The sequence below is a fragment of the Notothenia coriiceps genome, unplaced genomic scaffold, assembly GCF_000735185.1.
Source record: "Notothenia coriiceps isolate Sejong01 unplaced genomic scaffold, NC01 NC01_scaffold00038201, whole genome shotgun sequence".
Classification (NCBI taxonomy): Eukaryota; Metazoa; Chordata; class Actinopteri; order Perciformes; family Nototheniidae; genus Notothenia; species Notothenia coriiceps.
This window is the reverse complement of record NW_011370902.1, coordinates 44,546-68,099: the sequence shown is the minus strand read 5'-3', so window position 1 is coordinate 68,099 and position 23,554 is coordinate 44,546. Positions and strand designations below refer to the sequence as shown.

General features: G+C 40.7%; 1 protein-coding gene across 1 annotated transcript in view; it reads right to left on the bottom strand.

Annotated features, from left to right (window-relative positions):
- LOC104968047 (receptor-type tyrosine-protein phosphatase delta-like) overlaps positions 1-23,554 on the bottom strand; it is a 100,033-nt gene that overhangs the window by 42,673 nt on the left and 33,806 nt on the right. Inside the window, exons 3-5 of the mRNA XM_010797601.1 lie at positions 17,630-17,779; positions 7,262-7,407; positions 4,673-4,814 (exon numbers count right to left, since the gene is read on the bottom strand). Of these exons, the coding sequence (XP_010795903.1) occupies positions 4,673-4,814; positions 7,262-7,407; positions 17,630-17,714 (373 nt within the window). The 5' untranslated portion in view covers positions 17,715-17,779. The remainder of the gene's footprint in view (positions 1-4,672; positions 4,815-7,261; positions 7,408-17,629; positions 17,780-23,554) is intronic.

Here is a 23,554-nt window from a genome sequence, read left to right as displayed (position 1 = left end):
TAGACAGGTATCTTCTGTGTTAGAGTTTTACTCGCTACAGGGTGTACTTTGAGGGTTTGTGACTCTGCAGACCGTTTACATGCATAAAAACCTTCATAACACACCGGAAAAGCATGACATGGGACCTTTAAGCCAACTTCTTTCAACTGAAGGAGAAGACTTAGGGAAGAGGAGGGGACATTACCTCGAGGAGGGGGGGAACAAAGACACCTACACTTTATTTAGGTGGAAAAAACAGTATTCACCCTTGGAATCAAACGTGTTAAAAGCAAATACATTTGAAAAAACGAATTCTTTACTTTGTTCACCGCTACACTTTATAACTGCGGGGTAAAATGTCAGATTCATGAGTCATCCATAATAAAGTGGATAAAGATAGACATGGTGAAAAGACAGATGAGCTAGGAGCGTACGTTCCTGCATGTGTTTGCATTTGATCTGGAAGGCAGTCTATTTTCTGCCATTTTTTTTAAAACCAAGAATCCCTTGTGACTTTATCCCTCTCAACCACACAGAGCCTCATTAACGGGAAATCCTAGCGCTGAACCTTGCCAAAGAGATGCTAATTCTGGTACTTGCCCATCGAACCATAGCCGACGGGTCGTGAGACACTGGCTTTGCGAGTGCGTGTGTGGCCTTTTAACAGCTTTGGTTTCAATCAATCAGAACAGCCGACAAACGGAAACATGGACATAATAAACCAAGAGAACAAGATCAGAAGGTGTTTGTGTGTACTACTGTGTCTGTGTGGGCGGGTGGTAAAAGAGGGCAAAAGTGCAACCAAGAGTTAGAATGAAATATAGTGAGACAAAAAAAGAGTGACAGAGAGGAAAATAGAGAGAGAACAAGGGAGTGGGGAAGAGGAAAAACAGACAGAAAGGGAGAGAGAACACAAGGGACCCATACAGCATAACAATCCTGACTCTCTCCGCTTTCATTATGCAAACGCTTACTTCAAAGCCAGCCCCTCGTAGGCAGGAATAACGCATTCTATTTCATCTACCTGGAGTGCGACACTGCACCGAACGTTGAGGATGCACAATTAGAATGCTACTCCCTGAGATCATGCCTCTCTCTTGGCCCCTCTTCTACAACCACTCACCGGCACATAAAAAAAACGAGAGTTGCAGATGTGGATGTGTAAGTAGAGGTGTGTGCAAGAACCTGTAAACGTAGGTAACCAAAATCACAGACGGAGAACGCACATACTTTCATGAGGGTGCTAAAAAAAACGACAAGGTTCTTTCATTTAAAGCTGACAATGTGTGAAGTAAATATAAGGACAAATGTTTGAGGGCTGATTGAATGGGCTGATGCACATACACGTTGATGCATGCACATACTGTAACCAGCTTCCCCCCATCCATCATGGGGGCAGGTGTAAGCAACACCAACGTGTGTTTGGGACAAAGCTGCTCCAGTGTGTGTGTGTGCGCACTGCTGAACAGTAAAGTACCCCCTGAGGTCAGAGCAGATGCGAAACCCTACACTCCCTTGTTGACGGAGCCTTCCACACATCCCACTGTTTCCTTTGGATGCGCTCCCACTTCAGTGTTTTCCACTGTGAGAGATCCAGATCATTTCACAGCTCATAGAAATGCCCGGTTTCCCAATCATGGGAACTGCCGTGTGAACACTTTCCTCTTTATACAAGACCCAAAAAGAAATCCACACACATAGCTCACTGGATTTGTCATCTGCATCTGTAAATCTGGAAGACCGCAGTTCAAGCCTGGTGTTACAATCATGAGAACTGTATTAGAAGCTCATTTGTAATATCAGCACCTGCCAACAAACCTGTTTCTGTCATTCATCACGTACTCAGGGGACAAACAGGATACGTGATGGATACAATAACATTAACACTTACAAACTGTTACATTACTTAGTGATTATTACATAGTACACTTTTTTTTTGTTGATTTAAGTCCGGTCAAGTTTGTGGAGCCACGGTTTGTTACAGTGTGTGAATGGTCTAGTTTTGACCTTATGAGTCTGTGTGTGTGTGCATGTGTTTGAGTGTCACTATGGCAAAATGTGGTCCTGCAGATTCCTACTGTAGCGGGAAATACCACAGAATCGGTTTTGAGTACTTTTCCAGGTGCTTATATTTCTGTCTGTGGTCAGAGTTGGTTAAGACACAGTCACAAGTCATTAAGTTAAAAATGGGTGTGGTCGAAGGAAGGATGCAGGAAGTGGCGGTGTAGGAAGAAGTCCCCTGGACCGATATGGCGTTGGGGCTGGTGTAGTTAGCTGGTTATTTTGTATGACTCTCATTACGTCATTCGGTTGTTTAGTAGGCTGCACAATATTTTGTCGCAGCTACATTGTGAGAAGACAGATGTCATTTTTAATCCAAGTATTATCTGTTGAGCTACTGTGTACCCACTTTGTTGTTCAACTTTTAATTATATTACTATTTGTACTGTACTCACACTCTTTTATCTTTAAATAAAGTTGTCTACACACTCTCGCTTCTCTGACAATCTGAGCACTCAAGTTTCTTGCCCCTTCAGACTTTATGTCGATTAAAAAGAACTTTACAACTTCACTTTGCAAATTTTAGACTGTATTACTTTTTCCGAGACTCATTAATTAATTCAAACAGACACATGCTCCACTTTTACCGAACCATGAATTATACAGTATGGGAATGAACACTGGATCCTAAAGCATATAATTGCTCTCAAGTTCATTATTATTTCAGACATTGTCAATCACGGCCGTTTACTGGAAGCCAAGATTTCAATTAGCCCGGTTCTTATCCTCAGTAATTAAGCCGGCTGACCTTAACACCGGATCCTCCTGTCTGACAGACAGACACTCAGCCAGTGGAGCGGTGTCTTTACAGAGCCAGAGGAGACAAGGAGACAAGGAGACATGACTGACAAGACTCGGTGTGTTGGGTGAATATGTGTGTGTATGTGTGTGTTCGTATAGGTGTGTGTGTGGTATCACATGTGTGAGTACTTTGCCACTGACATTTGCACTGACAGTGTATCAGGGGCTATTAGCAGCTCCCAGGTGGCCTCTTATTCATCCACAACACAATGACTCCTCAGAGGAGCAGAAAGAGGATAATCACTACATAAAGACTGACTGCCTAAGATTGAGGATAGGTTTGTGTGTGTGTGTGTTTTTTTTCCCCCTATCTGTGCGTGCATGAATGGTTACGTTTTCGATAAAGATTAGACACGAGCCCATAGCTTCCATCAAGGGAGGAAGGCAAAATCAAAAATAGATGCAGGGACACATAAGCAAGAGCACATGCAGTTGCACACACATACACACACACATACACACAGTACAAGTACGAAGACAACCACGTGAGACAGGAACGATTCTGGATGGATGGAGCGGAACAGCAAAGAAGATGCAAAGAGTGGACTGATGTGAATAATTTAGAGGTTGCTGTGTAGTGGACCTAAGAGCATATGGAGGGAGAATGAAAGAAAAAGAGAGAGACAGCCAAGACAGAGAGTGAGAGAGAAAGGGAGAAAAGAGGAGCAAAGTGTATGAAAAGTCAGAGAGAAAGTGTGGAGTGAAATAAAGCGTAACAGGGAATGAACTTTAGAGACTAAAACACAGACAGACAAGATGGAAAGAGAAGAGAGTGGAGAGGAAGAACTGTAGACTATGTTATTACCCCTCAGAGAGACAAGAGGGGAAGAGCGAGATAGAGGGAGACGAGATGGTAGAACAATGGGCTGCACGTCCTTTCCCCGTGAGCATGTACTGTAAAGGCAGGCGATGTGATTATCCACACTTGAGCAGCTTCACTCACTAAGACACTCTTGAGCTTCAAACTCCCGGTACATAATGTTCTCCTAATGGACTCCACTAACACTAACATCACTATCTGCATTAATGGACTCCACTAACACTAACAAAACCATCTACTGCAGTGGACCCAGGCTTACACTTGCCTATACATACTGTATATCTACATCTGAGGAAACATCCAAAAAGCCTTGACTTCTTCTCCATTTAAGTTTGAAGAACATGCTTGAAAATGTGTATAACTTAATATAAACCACCTTCCTTATTTGTTCAGTTAATATTTAATCCGACTAGTTATAACATCACAGGGATGTTCACTTGTTGTTAACCCTTATGTTGTGTTGGGGTCTCCCGTGACCCGTTTCAACCCTCTAGTTTTTTTTTTTTTATAGGAACCATAGTTAATAATATAAAGTTGTAAAAAAAATCTGGGGGGGGAAATTGTATTCTAATATTAGTCTATTATAGTCAGATAACATAATTATCCACTTTCTTCACTATAGGGAATATAATGAGTGAATTTAATCCCATTTTCTTCTTAAAAATATGTGTTTTGGGGCCATAAATAATAAAATGACAACAGGATTGTGAGGTTGTGAATGCATAATAAGTTAGTGATGATTAAAACAATATTGGATGATAGTCATCATTAGTGTTTGATAGTCATCATTAGTGTTTGATAGTCATCATTAGTGTTTTGGACTTAGATGAATCATGCGAACACCATGAACGGAAACAGCTTTCGAACACAACACAAGGGTTAAAAGACAATGTTTTATGTGATTGATGATTTACATCCAAGAATTATGTTTTGTTGTTTTCTTCACAGCTATTGAAACGTTGTGATTGACAGCTGATAAGAATCACAGCTTGCATGGATGTTCACACTGACCTCTTAGTACACTCAGTCGGGTTGAAGCAGTGATTTCTCCTGCAGAGTTAGAGGCGTGACATTCGTAAATAGCCTCATCTCTCGGGGTCCTGAGCGGCTGGATCCTTAGGACCGAGCCGGACCCGTCGTCAAACTCTATTACCTGTTAGTGAGAAAAGACATTGAAAAAGTCAATATAACATATCTAACAATGGATCAAAACATACTGTATAAGACTGTAGTGATTAACCGACAGAAAACGATCACCTGAATCTGCAGTAACCTCTTTTTATTGCATCTTTAAGCTTATCTTTTGGTTTTACCGTCAGTTTTGGTTAACTTTTATCGGTCTCATCAGCATTTTTGGCAGCTGGCACTTTTATTTAAAGTGAAAAGGTTTAAAAACTCACTTTTGACAAACTTTCTAACGCAAGGCAACATACAATGTTAGCAACTAGCTGGTGAACATAATAGAGCATTTAATAGCTACAGAACCAAATATGTATCAGATGTTAGAGACCAAATAAATACATCTTAAAGACAGTGAATATTCGACTTGCATTTATCAGGTGTACAGAAACACAACTTCTAAGGAATGCTAAAGTGTCTCAGTGGATGATTAAATTGGAAAATGTTTGCCAATACTACTGTAACACTGATAAGCAATATGTTAATGTTGTATTTAAAGCTGTATTTGCAGCGTCATTACACACAATTTAAAAAAGATTTTAGGTAGCCCCAGAAAAGCCATTCACTGAAAGAAAATGTTTAACAATTTTTTGTATTTAAATGGAGAAGAGAGAGTGAAAAATCAATATATTTGATGTTTATGTAATATGTTATAACATGACATTTTCTGAAATAAGGGATTGGACATTTTGAATGCTCTTGCATAAGTTAAATACAAGCATGTATCAGATTCTGAATTCTGAAAAGGTTTCTGATGACTGAAATCCAATAAAAGGAAATCCCTCAACAACTCCAGGCCGGCAGGACAGAAATGGGGAATAAAAAACATTCTGAGCTTATATAGGTTGGATTAAAAATAAAATATCTCCTCGAGTGATTTAATCACAAACAGGAGGACACCAAGATGAACTCAAACCTGGGAGGAAACTCGACTTATTAAAGTGAAAAAAAACACCGTGGGCTCAGGGTGACAATGAGTTGGTGGGGTGGGGGGGAGAGGGGGCACTGATGCAACAACTCCATCTGAGAGTGACTTGTAAGGAGGAGAAATAATTCAAAGGTTAGAGCCTTCAGGGAAACTAATAAGGCTGATCATATGAGAATCTCATATACCGTAGCCCAAGGCATCCTCTGACATATGAAAGTGTTGGAGCAGAGAGCATTTCACACACTTGTATAACCTTTGCAGTACAAATGGAGAAAAGCAGATAAACTGATCAAATCTTAAACAGTACAACTTTGATTTTATAAACAAACTGGTAGGTGTTCAAGCCCACTCCCCCCCAAACAAGGAAGTTACCCTTTTTTCAATTATTGACTTACATGTAAAATTGAATTGCAATAAATACAGTGCCAACAATACACCGTTCTCTCTGTGGGCACTCTGATGGTAACTGCTACCATTAATGAAGTATTTGTCCAAAAATAAGCTCTGAAACGGGCTTTGAGTTAGCCGTTTATTTTAAACAGTCAACGAGTTACTGTTATTTTTCTATTGTTATTTTCATTATTTCATTATTTATCCAAGGATTAGTTTGATTAGTGGATCATTTGATAAATAGATTATTTATTTTGGTGAGTAATTACACAGAACCAAATGACAAGTCTAAACCCAAAAGTTTATTATCACATAAGATAAGGAAGCAGCAAATAATCCCTAACGGAAAGCTGCAACTAGAAATATCTGGCAATTGTGCTGGAGAAATGACTTTTCAGAACCCAAGGAGACACCAATAATTATTTCTCAGTGATTCCTCAATCAGTAAAATAATAGTTTGACATTTTGAGAATCAGGCTTATTTGCCTTCTTTCAGGGAGTTAGATGAGAAGAGAAGAGTTAGATGACTCCACTCTTCAATTCAAAGTTACAGTTATGGTTTTGTCTAAAGGTCAAAACAACTTCAAGCGCAAATACAACTCTCAAACACACACATAATTTTTTTTTTTTTTTAATTAGAACAAAAAGTTTATGAAGTTAGTTCTGTTTTCTTACTTTATTAAAAGCAAAGCTTGCCTTACCTGGCAAATCCTTTTTATTCAGGAATATCATTTCTTTCCTAATTGTTCGTAAATTTCAAACCATTCCTTTAAATTATTCTTTGATTAATGCAATTATTATTCCATTTTGTTTGATTTTCATTCATTAATCAATCATCTACAAAATAGCTCCCATTTTCAGTTGCCAATCGCTTGAGTTAAAACGTGTTTCTATAAGTTAAAGGCAAACAAATAATATTAAACACACATTAATAAACCACAGAGAACATTCATTCTGCAGTGAACCTGAGTTGTGGTTCAGTATTTGAATACCAACCTAGTCCTATTTCCCTATGCGGATTTCAGCATGAGAAGCGGACGGTAGGCTTTTATCATACAAAAGGACTAAATTAATCTTCCATCATTAGTGTCTGAGGATCATACCTCAAATCTCTGGTTGCTGACTTTTTTGCCTTTCTTGTTCCAGACAATCTTGGGCTGTGGATCCCCTGCGGCCTGGCACACAAAGGAGGATACTCCCCCCTGGACTCCTGTTTGATCTTCTGGGGTTCGTGTAAACTTGGGGGGTGCTGTGTGAAAAGATGTAAACAAAAGTTAAGTGAAGTTCCAACCCAAAATGTAGCCGTTAGTGTCAATGGTCCTAATGCGATTGACATTACCTTTCATAATAATCTGACCAGCATTCACACATACATTCACATTTCCTCCAATGGGTTATTCCCCAAGGGTGAATTTATTATACTACTAGTTCTGTATTTTACATACTGTATGTGTAGCTCTATTTGAGTGATATTTGAGACCCGGGGTGTGTGTGTGTGTGTGTGTGTGTGTGTGTGTGTGTGTGTGGTGTGTGTGTGTGTGTGTGTGTGTGTGTGTGTGTGTGTGTGTGTGTGTGTGTGTGTGTGTGTGTGTGTGTGGACTCTTGGAGTATGCATGCACCTATATCTCTCTCTCAGAGTAGAGTAGTACGGTGGGCTTTGTGTCTGTGTGCGTATCCTCCATGTGTTTCCCTCTGTCCCTGAAACACCAAAGAAGCTTAATATTTCTGTGCCATAAAGGATTTATGAAGACTTACTTCTGACATGACCACTAAAGCCCCTCATTCCGGGGACGCCAACAATATCATAACCACAGCCTCCGCTGGATTTTGACATCACGACATCAAAAAGATTCGGCACGTCAGTCACGGCACGTCACCGCCAGCTCACCTAATGGCATTCCAGCCAAACCAGAAAATCCCTACTTAAGGGCTTACCGCCAACCGCCCTGACAAAGGGAGAGAAATTGCTTTTTGCTGTTTAAAAGGAGGGAGGGAGGGAGAGAGAGAGAGAGAGAGGCTAAGCTTTTGAGAGAAGGAGAGAAAAAGAGAGAAAGCGTGTGCGTTTAAAAGAGCGGGGAGTACTGAACAGAAGAGTGAGGGAGATAAAGGGAACTAGCGAGAGACAGATGGAGAGCAGAATGGGTAAGGAGGAGACTGCATGAGCGGCAGAAGTGGAGAGAGAGAGAGAGAGAGAGAGAGAGTTAAAGTCAGCGAGAGTGAGGGAGGAAGAGCCAGATGTACTGCAAACATGGTCGGAGAGCCCCAAGCTGCCCAATCACCTCTACACCTCACTGGCTCATGGCCAAATCGAGTAGTGTGTGTGTGTGTGTGTATGCGTGTGTGCGCTTGCATTTCTACGTCTGCTTACTTTCGCAAATGCATAAGCCAACTTAAGTATATCTACACAAACTGTGCACATAAGTCAGCATGCCTGTGTGAGTTAGATATGTACTAGCGCCTAAAGAATTACTTGATTCAATGAATGGTCGACGAACAAACAATTACTGACAACAATTGGGATGAGTGATTTATCGATGAAAGGTAACATATTTGGTTGAGCACAAAATGAAGATGTCAGGTGGTGCTTTGGGAATTGGTAACTTTTTTCTGATTGCATCAAAATGACCCATTGATTAATCAGAAAAATAGATAAACTGATGATCATCTAAGAATGGAAATAATGCTCGATTGCAGTCCTGATATATTCATTAAATAATTGAATGCACACGATTTCTAACTCTACACGCTCAGTCTGGTGTGTCTGTGACGCTTGAGCGAGTCGACAAATGTGCGTGTGCCCATCTGAGGGAGAAAAATAGGGATATAAAAAAGAGAGAGGGAAACAGGAAGAATGAGGAGTGGGAGAATCGCTCTCTTAATCCTCTTGCTAATCTCTCCCTCACAAAACAAATGAAAAGTGTAAAACCAGCAGAGCCCTACCAAAAGACACGGTAGATCTTTCAATTCCTCAATCTTTCCCCCTACTCTTCATCTTTCGAGCACGATCCCTCTCTTCATATATCTCCTGTTAATTGTCTTATGTTCTCTCTTTCTAATATCTCCCCTATCTTTCTACCCGCGCCTAATTCTTTGCCACTGAATCCCTTCTTCTTCTTCCCCCTCTCCTTGCTCCGTCTTTCATCCTCTCCCTTGTTACTCTTTCTCCATCTCCTCCCTCCATCTCTGGGGTGTTACATAAGTCTTCCTGTCACATTGACTGACTTAATGAGGAGGGGTTGGGGGTGCAACCGTATGCTCCACACTTCTCCCAACTCGCTCTCACAATTTCTCTTCCTTCTTATTTCTCCTCCTCCCCTCTCTCTATGGGCTCCCATCCCCTCCTTGTCTCCCTTCCCCTGCTCCAAATGTTGTTCTCCAAATCCATCCTCCCTGTTTGCCTCCTTATTCTATCCTCCTACCACTTATCTGCTCTCTATTTAGGATCCAAACAGTTGTGTCTTTTGCCAACATCATCAGGTCTTTTTGGTTTTGCTGCTTGGTCGGATTAAGCATTGACATTTAGGCCAAGTTAGGGAGGGCTCAAGCTCAAAAGGGCACTTCAATATGTGTAGCCCTTTTAGTGGGGGGAAGGGATACCTGATGGTTTATTTATTTCATGGACCTAAGATAAAAAAAATGGACTTGGACAAATGAATGAGAACTTGGGGTGGGCACTTTGCAGCAGTCTCATGCTTAGGTGCTCTTGCATGTCGCCTTCCTTTCCCCCCTCAATATGACCCAAGATGGAAATGTGGAGAAACTCTACTGAGTGGGTCTGCAGAAAGAGATTAAGATGGAATTAGACAGTGCCAATCTTTTCCCTCTTGGTTTGTGTTTGTGCGTCGGATGGATCGTGGCCTACATACTGTAAAGGTCACCATACAGTGGATCTGATCTAAACAGCAGATGGCAGGGATTACAAAGTCAGCTCCTCTCTCCGGATCACTTTCGAGTCACGGCTGAAGACGTGTGATAAACTCTGATTCCAAGGTCAAAGACTGTCTGTCTTGTGGCATGTTGAAAAAGATATTGATTGCATGGTATGGACTTTTTCATTCACACATTATATTGCAAATATGACAAAAGTGCATTTATACAGTATGAATGCAACAGTTTTTCTCGATAATCCTCCTTAAATTAAATTGCAAAGTGTACCGGGGCTCTTGAGGTTCACTGGAGTAGAAAAGAAGACAAATTGCAAGACTAGATGAAGCTAATGACACTTTGTAGGAAGTGTCAGGGACACACTGGCAGATGCTGTCTTAACCTAGAGGCACAAAGCGATAGAGATCCAGTTTGTAAGAACAGATGCTAGCACAAACCTTCAGGGAGTATGATTTACGAATATAGTGTATTAAGATGGAACATAGTATGTATAGATTTAAGAATGAAAGACATATTTGGGAGTAAATACAGATGCACGTCTTGAGTTATAAAAGTTAAAAAGTATATAAGTTAAAAGTGATAAATAAGGCGTTTCCATGATGCAAGAAAGCATTAAGCATGATATTCCAACAAAGCAAACCAACAAACACAATGGATGCAGTGGCACAAAATGGTCCTGCTACTGCAGCAATCCAAGTAACAAATTAGGCAAGAAAGCTTTGAGATGCTGGAGGATATACTCAGCTAAAAATCACAGATAAAGAATATAGATTGACGAGATAAATATAGAGCGCATCGCCTTCAGACACCTTCATAGATGATCCTGGGTGTTTCTGAGTTGGCGTGGACAAGTGTTGGCGTGGATGAACAGCTTATGTGAGTATTCATGTCTGCGTTTTGTACGTTTTGATCACATCTGAAGGGTCTGCTCCGGATGTTGGTACAACTTGCCAAGCATATGTGCCTGCGCCTCACATTTTCCTGCGTACGTGTGTGTGTTCATGTCGATAGTTAAGCACGTAATGAGTAATTTACAGCCCTTGCCAGGGAAAGATCAAGCTGCATAGTGGGGTGGTGGGCGGTTTGCTGATGTTAGAACTGAGAACTGAGTCAGGCTTGTCAGACAAGTCGAGGAACGAGGCCAATACCAGGGCCTGATTCAAGGCCATGATAGTCAGCCTCGAGTGTGGGTGGGCAGCTAGCCAGAACCATAACTTAAAACACATTATAATCCAACAGACATATTAAGAGAAATTATCAACTGCTAGCTTTCGTCCTGTAAATGAAATTGGTTTGCTATAGGGCCAATAAACACAGAGACATTCTGCTCTTATAAGTGTCAATGGTAAAATATTTGGAAAAATGGGCCATTTTAACTTGGGAAATTTGACTCTACATGATTAAGTTCCTTCATTTTTTTAATTTTTGATAATACTTCACATTGGAGATTAGGTGATTTATCAAGTTTAATGAATGTCCATCTGTATCAGTGTCTTTATAATCTGTATTTATAATTTTGCTGTCAAAAACTGTTTTCCTCTTATATAAAATGGCATGCTTATTGATGATACTTTGTCACTTTCTGTATGATTATAGATCTGCAATTGTACGGACAACTTCAATCTGACGTCACCAAGAATCACTTTCACAATGATGGAATAGGAAACAAATAAGATGCACTTTCACTGCCGATAGTGATGCATGTCCAATTAGCATGCCACTTACCCACCATAGCTGCCCCTGGGCCAGGCTAGTGCCGAGTTAATCAGGGTTAATTTGTCAGAAACACAAGGGGAGGATTTAATCAAATGGGATCTTCTTTTATACACAGATCATTAGAAACACATGGCCTATCCACTGGGTGCACAACTTTACTGGGTCAGGGCTGGCTTCCCATACAGATGAACAGAGGGTTTTCTCAGTGCTGGTCACAGTGTATTACTCACACACCACTGCTCTGCTAAGTTAGAGCTAAGCTGAAGCTATCCAGGCCTCTTCACAGACGGGTGCACCTGCTAAGCTAATGCTAAGCTAACGCTGGTCAGATCGTTTTACTCATGGATGGACGCACAGCTATGCTAGCTGCCTTAGTGCTGTGGGCTGGCAACCCAGAACACTGAGAAGCTTCAGCAACTGGACGGCTTCATTCTCTTTCAAATCAACATGGACTTTCCTTCTCTCTGCCTTGTTTGCCTCACTCATGGATTGACATTTGAAGATAATATTGCAGAACTTTTTAGAAGTACCAACGCTCACTTTTCTACTGAACTGAGTATGAGAATATTATTTAAATGTATATTCTGTGTCCTCTACCCAGGTTATCAAAAGTAGACTGCTCCTAAATCGTGCCGAAAACAGTTGGCATTATAACATACCTTTGATTGGCATTTCGATTTTGTGTATACGACTTCTGATTTTTGTATGTGACCCATTTCTGTCACCTTCTATGGAGAGCTATTTGCAGATGATGGAAAGAGGTCATTAAGCATTTAAATTAGCCCTTTTATTTTAAAAGGTTAATGGAATATACCAGATAAGCTGGCACATTACAACTGGAGCTACATTTGAATACAAAGCAATAAAGTATTCTAGAAAGACAGCATGAATTATTTAGATAATTAATTAGATTAATTTGACAATAAACGGGAAGTTAATTAAAAATAAGGAAATTAAAGGACAATTGTGTGAAAAATGTTATTCTCATTTCTTATATTACTTATACAACACCACTGAAGTTTAACCATGTTAACCATCCCAATGTCTGAACATGTCTTGTTTATAATTTGATTGGCAGAGAAGACAAAATTAATTGAATATACATATATCTTTTACCTGACCCTGATATTAAGAAAAGTGAATCACCTGCCCCCTCCCTTTTCATATAAAAGCTGTATATCATCAATTTACAAATATTGTTTTTGGGTCTCCTCGTGCAACTATAACACTTCACAAGTTTATCTAATTTGTTTAAAATTCACAAGCTGATTTTAAACTTTCTTTTCTTTGCCCAGTCGTTCAGTTTAAACAAACAAGAAATCATATGGTAATGGATACAATTCGGACAGAGCTAGGCAAGCTGTTGCCCCCTGTAAGCTAAACTAAGCTGCTTCTGGTTCAAGATTCATATTGAAGGGACATATATAAAAATCTAAATAATCCCTACATTTAAGCGAAATAGCGTATTATATATTAAATGTTGATGTATGTCTCAAAATAAAATGAACTATCTATAATATGCTGTTGTATGTGAGGCACCATTTCAAAGTGTCTTTAGTTGTTGTCCATGGATTTAAAAAACGTTTAGAAATCCTGCCTAAAGACCTAAGTATGTTGACCAGTGCAACACTTTGGGACCTTTTGGTGATTTCATCATCACTTCCCAGTCCACAGGAAAAATCCCCTAGTGTCTCTATCGTGATCTAAACTGCCGAGAGCAGATGTTGAAATGTTGTCATTGTGTGCAATAATGTCAGACGCGATCTTTCTTCACACTTTCTGTGAGTCAGGCAATATCAATCAATCACAGAAAATAAACACAATCCGTCTAAGAAAATAACTGCTTGACTGTGTTTCTCCCCCTTAACTTATCCTCAGGGGCCAAAACCTTTTACCTCTGTGACCATGCCTCTTCATCTCATGCCAGTGAATCCTGACAGTGCCTGATCCATCAGCAACAAGAAGCCATGAAGCACACACAAACTTGATACTTATAGCGATCTAATCTCTTGTCTACTCTAAGCATTACACATGCTTGCTTACAACAACATTTAAATCAGACAACTACAAACACAAGTGTATGTGGCACGACACAAAATCCCTTAATGAAATGCCAAAACTCACAAATCTTTGACCCACAAAGTGCAAAACTGCTTCACTGCCTTTTTAAGGGTCTACCATAGAATCACCAACCCCATCAGAGGTAGAAAAGGAACATCTCGATCAGATTTAATTATATAACCCTAAAACACTTATGATGCATTTGTCGAAAAAGGCAAAGTATGAGTATTTTCCGCAAGTACAGGGGTTGTTACAAAATAGAAGCCTGCCACGTGTTGTGGAAGAACATGTTGCTTTTTAATAGCAACTTAGACCTTTACACTTAGAACCCAAGGTAAAAGCTGAATGACATACTTCCAGGTAACCAAAGAAGGCTGCTGTCAAAGCTCTTACTGATCCGTTGCTCGCTCAAGGGCTTCCAAAGTAAGCAAAAGTAGCGGTGCTACCATTGTGGGCGATTGACCCAACCACCTCTCAGATTCCAGTCAACCTCAAGGCCATGGGAGTGCTGGCAATATGGTAGGATGCTGACAGGTCGATCAATCACCACATGTGCAAGTTCTGTCCTTTCAATGCTGCCCTGGTGCCTTGTCATGTTTGAAAATGTCATTGACAGAAACTGGGAAAAACAGTATTTTAATGGTGTGTCTGTTTTAGTTTTTTTTCCTTAGGCTTGGTGGAAAAAGAAATTGGAAATGCACAACACATAAATGACGTGATGCAAACAGAAGCTAAAGAGTTTCACATTACCAAGAGCCTCCTTGGGTAGAATCCTAAACCACTCTCGTTTTCAAAAATGTATAGAGTCTGCTTACTGAAGTACTGGGTTGCAACTCAGCATTGCTTCCTGTAGCCTCTGAAAAAGGATATGTTTTTGTTCTGTTCTGTTACACACACACACACAAGTTGTATATCAGCTGGAATTTGTATTGCTACATCCAAGCTGCAAGGAGAAGGACGACAGCTTGTTGGTTTTGGGGCAAACAAGGGTCAGTCAAGTGAACCCTTTTGTTGAATTGTTTCTAGTGGCCCTGAATGACACGCCGGGAAATGCAGTTTCTCTCACAGGGAATCTCACTGCGTACATGGAGCGGTGGCCCAGTTTGCGACGGGATCAGGGCATTACTCGTAATCCACCAGATAGATGTCATATGCATGCACGCACACACAAACACACTGAGAAACAAACATGGTTGGTAGAGAGAGAGCCAGAGACACATGGGGGAATGAAATAGGAATGAAAAAAAAACTTGCATTTAAACACGCAAAGCTCAGTGGGCTTGTATTGTTACACCAGTACTTTTGTGCAGAATGCACATATGGTGCAGTGCCATGCAAGGTTTCCAACTATGCACATGGGATACTGTTCCATCTGATTGCATCCTAATACCCTCAGTCTACTTACAGTATGTGTATATGTGTGTATTAGGTCTGCACCATATTGGAAAAAACTGACATTTTGATATTTTCTTCCCCTGCGATATATATTGCGATATGAAAAAATACAGGAATTGAAGAAAAGGTAGTTTTTTTTTGTCCGCAAACCATCCTTTCTTGAACTTTAATGCTATACAAATGGTATTTTTTTTGACTATATTTAACCGGATTAAGGATTTTAGTCATGGACGTCTGGATCAGAGCAACAAGCTGAGCTAGCTCGGTTAGCGGCGCCGGACTGCCCTGGAGAAACACACGAAACTACTTTATTCAGTGTTTTTACCTTTAATCACCGGGTCCGTTTGGTTTGGAGATTTGATTGTGATTGGTGGTTTGCTGTGCATGCAGAGCCTGCATGTCACTCACTCAAGTAACCCTGACATGAGAGTTTTCCTTTTGTAGCAAGCAGCAAAATAATTGTAACATGACGTGTTTGAGTTAATTTGCCTACAATTTGTTTTACTTCCTGCGATGTGAATCGCGATTATCGTCACGACACGATATATCGTGCAGCCCTAGTGTGTATGTCTGTAACTTGTGTACACAAGCATGTGTGTTTATGGTTGAATACAAAATAATGCCTCTTTCCAGACATACAGTAGAGGAGGAAAATAAAATGATGCCTCTATTTTGTAAAAACCCTATAATGCTTGAAATCTATTCCATTTCTTTGGCACTGAGTTGGAGGAAAGATAAGCACAAATAAAAGCAATTTTGCGAGTACATTTAACATTTCAAAACATGTCAACGAGCAACAAAGATGTCTGGGTCCTGGAGCCTATGTTTGAACTCTTAACATTCAAGAACTCTTAGTCCCAATGTTGATATTAAAAGAGGCATTTTATGTCATAAACACTGAAATAAAAGGAGAAATGAACAGCCTTTCGTCCCTTTACCCCCCTAAAGCCCTCTGTCCCTCCTTTCTCACCAGATTATATGGATGTGGGGAGAAGACCCAGAGAGCGAGCAAGAAAAGAGCAATGGAACAAGTCACAGCGAATGAGACGAGGGCACGGGAAAAAGAAAAATATAGACAGAGGAAACAAAGTGGGAATCATTTCCACCCTCTGTGAGTCTACGCTGCTCTCCTAACTGCTATTGTGAAAGTCTAGGAGCATCATCGTTTTGATGGATGACTGGGCCTTTACTGACCGACCCTGGAACTCACACAGGGGACAAGAGGGCAGGAGGCTGAAAGGAAAACAAGAGTGGTTTGTGGATGTGTGTGCTATAACTCGGGTTTGTGTGACAGTGCAGTTTTAAAACATTGCAGGGCTGGAATTGCTGCCTGAAGCCTGTACTAGCGTGCATGTGTGTGTGTGTGTTACAGCGTGGCGATGATATGTGTCCAGCATCATACTGTACAACCACAAGCTCAGAGCTATGCTGAATTTTCCTTCCAAATAACAGAATGTACCAAACATGCTGCAAATGTATCTGGTTCACATACATTATTTGTACACTACTTGCCAAAACAAATGTATAATTATCCAGCACACACTTTAAAAACAAATATGCAAATACAATTCTGCTAGACACCACTGTTACCGAGGCCTCCTACAGGATTGCTCCCAGATGTTAACTGTCTGCATGGTGAGCTTGAATGACCTCCTCTTTCTCTTTTAATATTCTTTTTCAGATCGTCTCATGTTTTAGTTCCAAACTCCCCTTCTGTCTTCATTTCTTTTATCCTTAGTCTTACCCCAAATCAGGCAGTTTCATCACCGCTGCTGGGAGATTCAAAGCCGCATTGGTAAACCTGACAAATTGTCAGAGACGCCATGCCTGACACAGGTAGACACCCATTTTAACTATGTTTAGACACACACACACACACACACACACACACACACACACACACACACACACACACACACACACACACACACACACACACACACACACACACACACACACACACACACACACACACACACACACACACACACACACACACACACACACACACACACACACACACACACACACACACACACACACACACACACACACACACACACACACACACACACACACACGTACGCACGACAACTTATCTGATTTGCCATATGTGGATTGTCTTTCCATGCCAAGCCATCCAAGTAATACTGGATGGACAAAAACAGCTGGCCTCATATCAAACCTGCAAACATACACACACTCACGCACTTACTTACACAGCGATATTATATCAGGAGTGGAGTGGTTTGTAGGAGAAAATCAGGTCATTGTATGACTCAGTGTGCCTGCGTGTACATGTGGATTCTAAAGGTATTGAACGCATGTAACAGTTTTTCTTTTTGTGTGTCTATATCTGGGAGTAGGCATGTGAGAGAAAATAAGTGCACGGAACTGAGTGGGGAAAGACTCACAGTCGGCATCGGCGAGGAAGAGGAAGCTGAGGAGGAGCAGGCCTGGACTGGCCGAGTGCATCATGGGATATGTCGTCACATGCATGCTGTTTCCACCGTGAGCTCACTGCCTCACTGAACAACAAGACGATAGAAACAGGCCCTCACAACCTGGAGAGAGAAAGAAAGGAGGTTAAAAGAAATGCAGTCTTTAAACACGTCCAAATGAGAGAGTTTCAGATATAATATAGTCCGTGCGCACACACATACACACACACAAACAAACACACACTTGAAGTGTGTGATTCCCTCTAGGCTTTACACTCAAGTTATGCAGCTGCCTCTCCTCTCCTCGCTTCATTAGGACCATACACTCATTGCCGGAGGTGTATTTTGGTGTGTGTGTGTGTAAAAAAGAGCTCACAAAGTAGCTGATGAATTTCAACTTATGGCAAACATTTAGCTTTAAAACATCAGTCAGCTTCTAAAGTTCACTTTTTATCTCCGAGCAAGCAACTGATTTCCGGCTTTAGTTCGTGCCCTACACATCTCTGAAGCAGACTTCATTACAGGATTTATTTCAAATTTACGTCAAAGCGGCATGATTTCATATTAATGAAAAGGAAAGAATGGCTTTAACATGGAGGGGGTGGAGAAGATTGAACAAGGGATTGATGGCCGACGGAGAGATTAAAGTGGGAGGAGACAGATCTACTGGCTATGTTCCAAACAGTGTTGGGTCAACATACAGCTCAATGTCTCTATCGCTTCATCCTTACTTCCCTTCATGTTTGGACTCTCTCTATCGCTAGCTATTCTGTCCCCTGTCTCCGTCCTCTTGTAACTTTTTGCTGTTTTTGGTTTCCTAAATATTCACAATATTTCTTCCTTATGTCTCTCTTTCTAGCAGACATATTCTTTGCATTTTCACTTTCTCTCTCGATAACTCTTTCCGTCCAGCTGTCTCTCTGCCATCTGCAGTGCCTGGTGTGATTGTCTGGCATTAGAAGAGACAGGCGTCACTCTGTGTCTGAAATCTCACAGCTCAAATCACATGGCACAATGGGACATGGCAGAACACTGCTGCTGTCCAGAGACTGACAGCAATGAGTGAGAGATGGTGAAAATGAGCAGGGGCAAAGAGAGACGATGCTTACATGTGTAACGTGCGTCTTTACATGAATGAATGTGGGGAGTGACACTGTATGTGCATGCATATGGGCTAGCTCATGCATATGGTGATGCCTCTGTATGTGCATGCATATGGGCTAGCTCATGCATATGGTGATGCCTCTGTATGTGCATGCATGTGAATATTCCCGCGACTGCCTGTGCTGCTACAGCGTGAGTATCCATGTTGCAGCTGTGTGGTCCTGTGTTATGCATTCGTGCATGTGTTTGTGGGCTTTCCAAAAACTGCACAGAGTCATCATCAGCAGTAGTCTTAATCCTCTCCACTCCTGAACAAGCCATCGGATTAAAAAATGCATGGGGGGGGGGGTTGGGGGGCAGACGAACTCTAACATCCCTGCAGCCAAGGCAGCAAACAACTAAACCCACACTGGATTTTCCACTTGGTTTGGTCTGAAACAATTGCTTTGGGATAACCTAGATCTCTCCCTGCACAAATGAAGTCCTGTGCCACTGTGATTTACACCACCACAGTAGATATGGGAACCCAGCCATGCAGTTTACTGTAGCTTGTGCACCCATCCAAAACACAGGGAAATTACAGTTTCATGTTTTATTTAGTTCTGGATATTAGACCTCAGTTATATTTAGATGTTAGGTTTCAAGGGGCAATCACCAACTTTAACTTATTTTCTTTCTTTTTTTATTATTATTTTAAAATCTTTTGTATCAGAGAGTTTTACTTTAGTAGTATTTAACAAGTTTCCTGGTCTTTTTAATCAATATGTTTTCATTTTGTTTTACTTATTTACCAAGCCCCTTTACTATTGTACTTCACATTTTACTGTAGGCTAATAGTAATGCTGTTTCAATTGCATACAGGTACTATCAGTTCTCCAAGGGACCATTATTGTCATACTCGTCTAATAAGCCACATTTGTGCTGCAAAAGATATATCCCTATAAGGTAGATTACTGTTTAAAATGGCATCTATCCTGGTTTCTTGGTGAGTGTGTTTGTGTGTGGGAATGTGTGTGTGGCCACTAATTACTAGGCCTGATTCAATGTCACTGGAAAAGCCTGCATTATTTAGTATCTCACTTCACAGCATGTCACATTAATTAAAAGGCTAAGATAACGGGGAGAGAAAGGGATGAGCTAAAGGTGTGTGTAGTGGGGAGAAATGAAGTAGAGTGGTAAATAGAGCAATTAAGCAGAAAAGAAAAAGAGACACAGGATGGAAAAAAGAGAAAAAGAAGTTAACCTGAAACACACACACCCAAATACACACAGACACAGCCAGGTAGTCACCAGATTGTTATCTAGGTGGCTGTTGTTGCTGGTATTATGGAGGGCCTAACAGAAAGCCTTCCTCGGAGCCTGAGTTTCTGCCACTGCTGTGGATCACTGTCGCTCTAAGCCATTCACTTACATTAGTCCCTATCACTCAATTATACACCGTCTGTCTGGCTGGGCCTGCAGCGATCAGTCACACTTATCTCTGAGATAGATTCTGACAGAACAAAGACAGACGCAAACAGTGACAGACTGGCTTATGTTTTTTCACATGACAGACAGAAGGGCGCATGTCAATGGGGACGAAGATGAGGAAGGAGGAAGATGATGAAACAGAGGAAGAAATGAGTGAGGCAGAAAAGTTGGTAAGTGGGACTTAAAGACATTTTTGGCACTAATAATGTAATAGTTATCCCCTTATTTCAATATATTCATAATGCTTAAAACCAATGATTACATCATAAAGAGGCAACATTAAAAGCAATATTTATTACAAATGGTCATTGCTTTAATGGGAGGTTTATCGGATTAACAGCTTATTTATTTTCAAACCATAAAGAGGGTAATTTTATTTGTAACACACGTTGTTACATTTGCTGGTAGTTATTACATTATCATTTCACACAGAGTGCAAGAGACAAACAAATTATCAGGACATGGAGCTGAAGTTTCTAGTTGGGGAAGACTTGAAAAAAGAAATGTAAAAATAAAAGAATAAGATCCAAAAATGCAATGAAATAAAAAAAAGGAAGTGTGGGTGGTGATGAGAGAGAGTTGAGGGTAGACTACAAAGCGAAGGCGCAGTACAGCTCGAAGGGACGTTAAGAAGGATAGAGACAAAGACAAAAGACAGATCCTAAAAAGCATCGCTTAAGGCAAACCGTGTGCCATGAAAAAAAGAACATTGACTATCCTAATTTGATTTGATATTCCCAAAGCTGAGCCACCAAATGTAATTAGACATACTAATTAACTTATTCCATTTGGCCTGTTGAAACAGTGGCACACTGACAGAAATGTCAATGGAGAGACAATTTGTATTTGTTGCATCATAGCGCTACACGAATAAAACAAGATAAGCTGAATGGAAAAAGCACATTTTGCATCCTCCTTCTTTTCATTAGAGGATGGTGGCAAGCTTCAGTTGTAAAGGTTTCCTAAAACATTGATGCGTTTGGGCAGACTTAAATTGCCAAGGAAATAGATGTGTTTAATACAAGTCTTTGAGATGTCTTTTTACTGTCTCGTTTGTTTAAGAAGTCAGAGTTGTAAAATGTTTCTCTTTGGCCAGTCCAAGTGTTTGAAAGGACTCTTGGTATCACAGCATGTTACTCAATCTTGACCAGAGGATAAATGTTTTTTTCATTTATTTTGAAAGCTGTTGCCCTTATGTATTGCCATCATGTCCCATTTTTCAGAGTGCTGTCTTTAGTAACCATCTTGTAAGGGAGCACTGGAACACTTGAGTGTTTCAGAAACAAGGCTAGTGTTTTCTGTACATGTTCCTAAACGCAGTCTTTCCTCTTTATTCATTTTCAACTACACACTTTGATTATCTATCGGAGCAACCAAAGAAGTTGAAGATGCCGCACACTCGTGACAGATAGAAAACAAGCAATATGAAAATAAGATCTTGCCAGCAATATAAAACATCTGATATCAAAACAAACAAAACATAGCTCATATGTGCTTGAAGGGAAAGGGTTTGTTTGATGTATTTGACTATTGAAATCGTGTCTACTGTACACACACACACACACACACACACACACACACACACACACACACACACACACACACACACAAGCTTGTAGATTACCAGTGATTTGTCATCTCCCCCGCTGCAAGCAAACACACTCGGTAAAGAACCCCTGTGTATGTTTTCAAGAACATTTCTGATCTTTAAAGCCACACATCTCAGTGTCTGTAGGGACAGCTGAGGGCATCATGCTGTGATAAGAGGTTTTACTGTACCTGTAAAGATGACTCGCCTACTTTTATCCCCCAAGACCAACCACTGTATACACTGTATTCTCAATATTTGTGTGTGTTGACCATAGACTATGTTGACATGACATTTTCTTTGTTGAACCACTTCTTTATTTTTGTATGAAAGTGAATCAAATGCTGGCTTTGTGTAGGTGAACAACTGAAATATTCATCAGCAGTATTTTCTACCGATACATGTCCATACCCAAATGCTACAATTTCCATTCATTAAAAAAAGCCTTTCAATTAACTCCCCCTCCCTCTGGAACTCATGTCCCAGTCACATCCGAAAGACTCTTGCATCCTTCAAAAAAGCCCTGAAAACACACCTATTCACTCTGGCTTTTTATTTCTAATTATCAGCTTTTTTCACTCAGTCGAACAACAAACATTTTCCTACAAATTGGCAGCCTTAGAAGAATGCGATTCCACATGGAGGTCAAGTCTGTTGGTGTGTAGGTGTGTTTGTTCTTGCCAATCGGCGGGGCGTGGCAATGAGAGTGCCCTATAACAAAACATACGCATAACTTTGAAACAGATTTATGTTCCAGGGTTCATGAGTTTCGACCAAATTCAAACTAATGAACTGATGACAGAAAGGACTGACATGGCTTCTAGACTGAAGAAGGGCATACAATGTGGCAGCTAGTGCTGTTGGCAAGGACTTTCTCCACCTCAACTTGCTCGTCCTTCCTTTAAACTGTACTATATCCTCATTAGAGATGTGCACTTCCTATTTGACGCTTTGACTCCAGCTAGTCCTAAGTTATAAAACAATTTCATGAATGGGTGCTTAGTGTAATTTGACCAGCACTAGTTTCTCCCCGAAACACAACCAATAAATGTAGTTTATATGAAAGGGCATTGTAGGAGAAAGGGCTGCTACATCGTTTGCTGAAGACTCTAGTGATCAATTCACTTCCCTTAGCTGTGAGAATAAATGACCAAAGAGTAGTTTTCAGAGGTAGATGGAGTCCCCAAAACTCTGAGTAGTCATTTGAGTCGGCTTTTAGGGCACTGGCTGAAACAAGAAATCAATAAGACCAACTGAGAGGAGAGGAAGGGAAAATGTGATTGATTGAGATGAGGATTAGGGCTGTATATCTGTGCTCAACATATCACTTCCTCTGGTTCCCCAAACACTCCATCCCCCATCCCTTTCTCCCATTCACTTTCATTTATTCCTCCCTTCAGCCTGACTCACCCTTTTTTCTACCTGTTTTCCCACCAATCAGTTCCTCTGAATGTCTATTTCACAGTCTTCCGTCCTATCTCCAAATGCCTTACAAACTGTTATTTATTTTCATACTTTTCGTCATACCTTTATCTTGTTTCTCTCCTGAATATGAGGGACTGGAAAGTCAATCAAATATCCTGTGTTGGCGTGTTACTACATTCCCTTGAATTCAGAATAGGAAATTCACAAATGCTTTATACCATAACCGAGGTCTAGCCATCTTAGATAGTGAGTCCAGCTTCCATTACCATCCAGAATACATAATTCATTTTGATTTCAAAGTTCACTTTGCA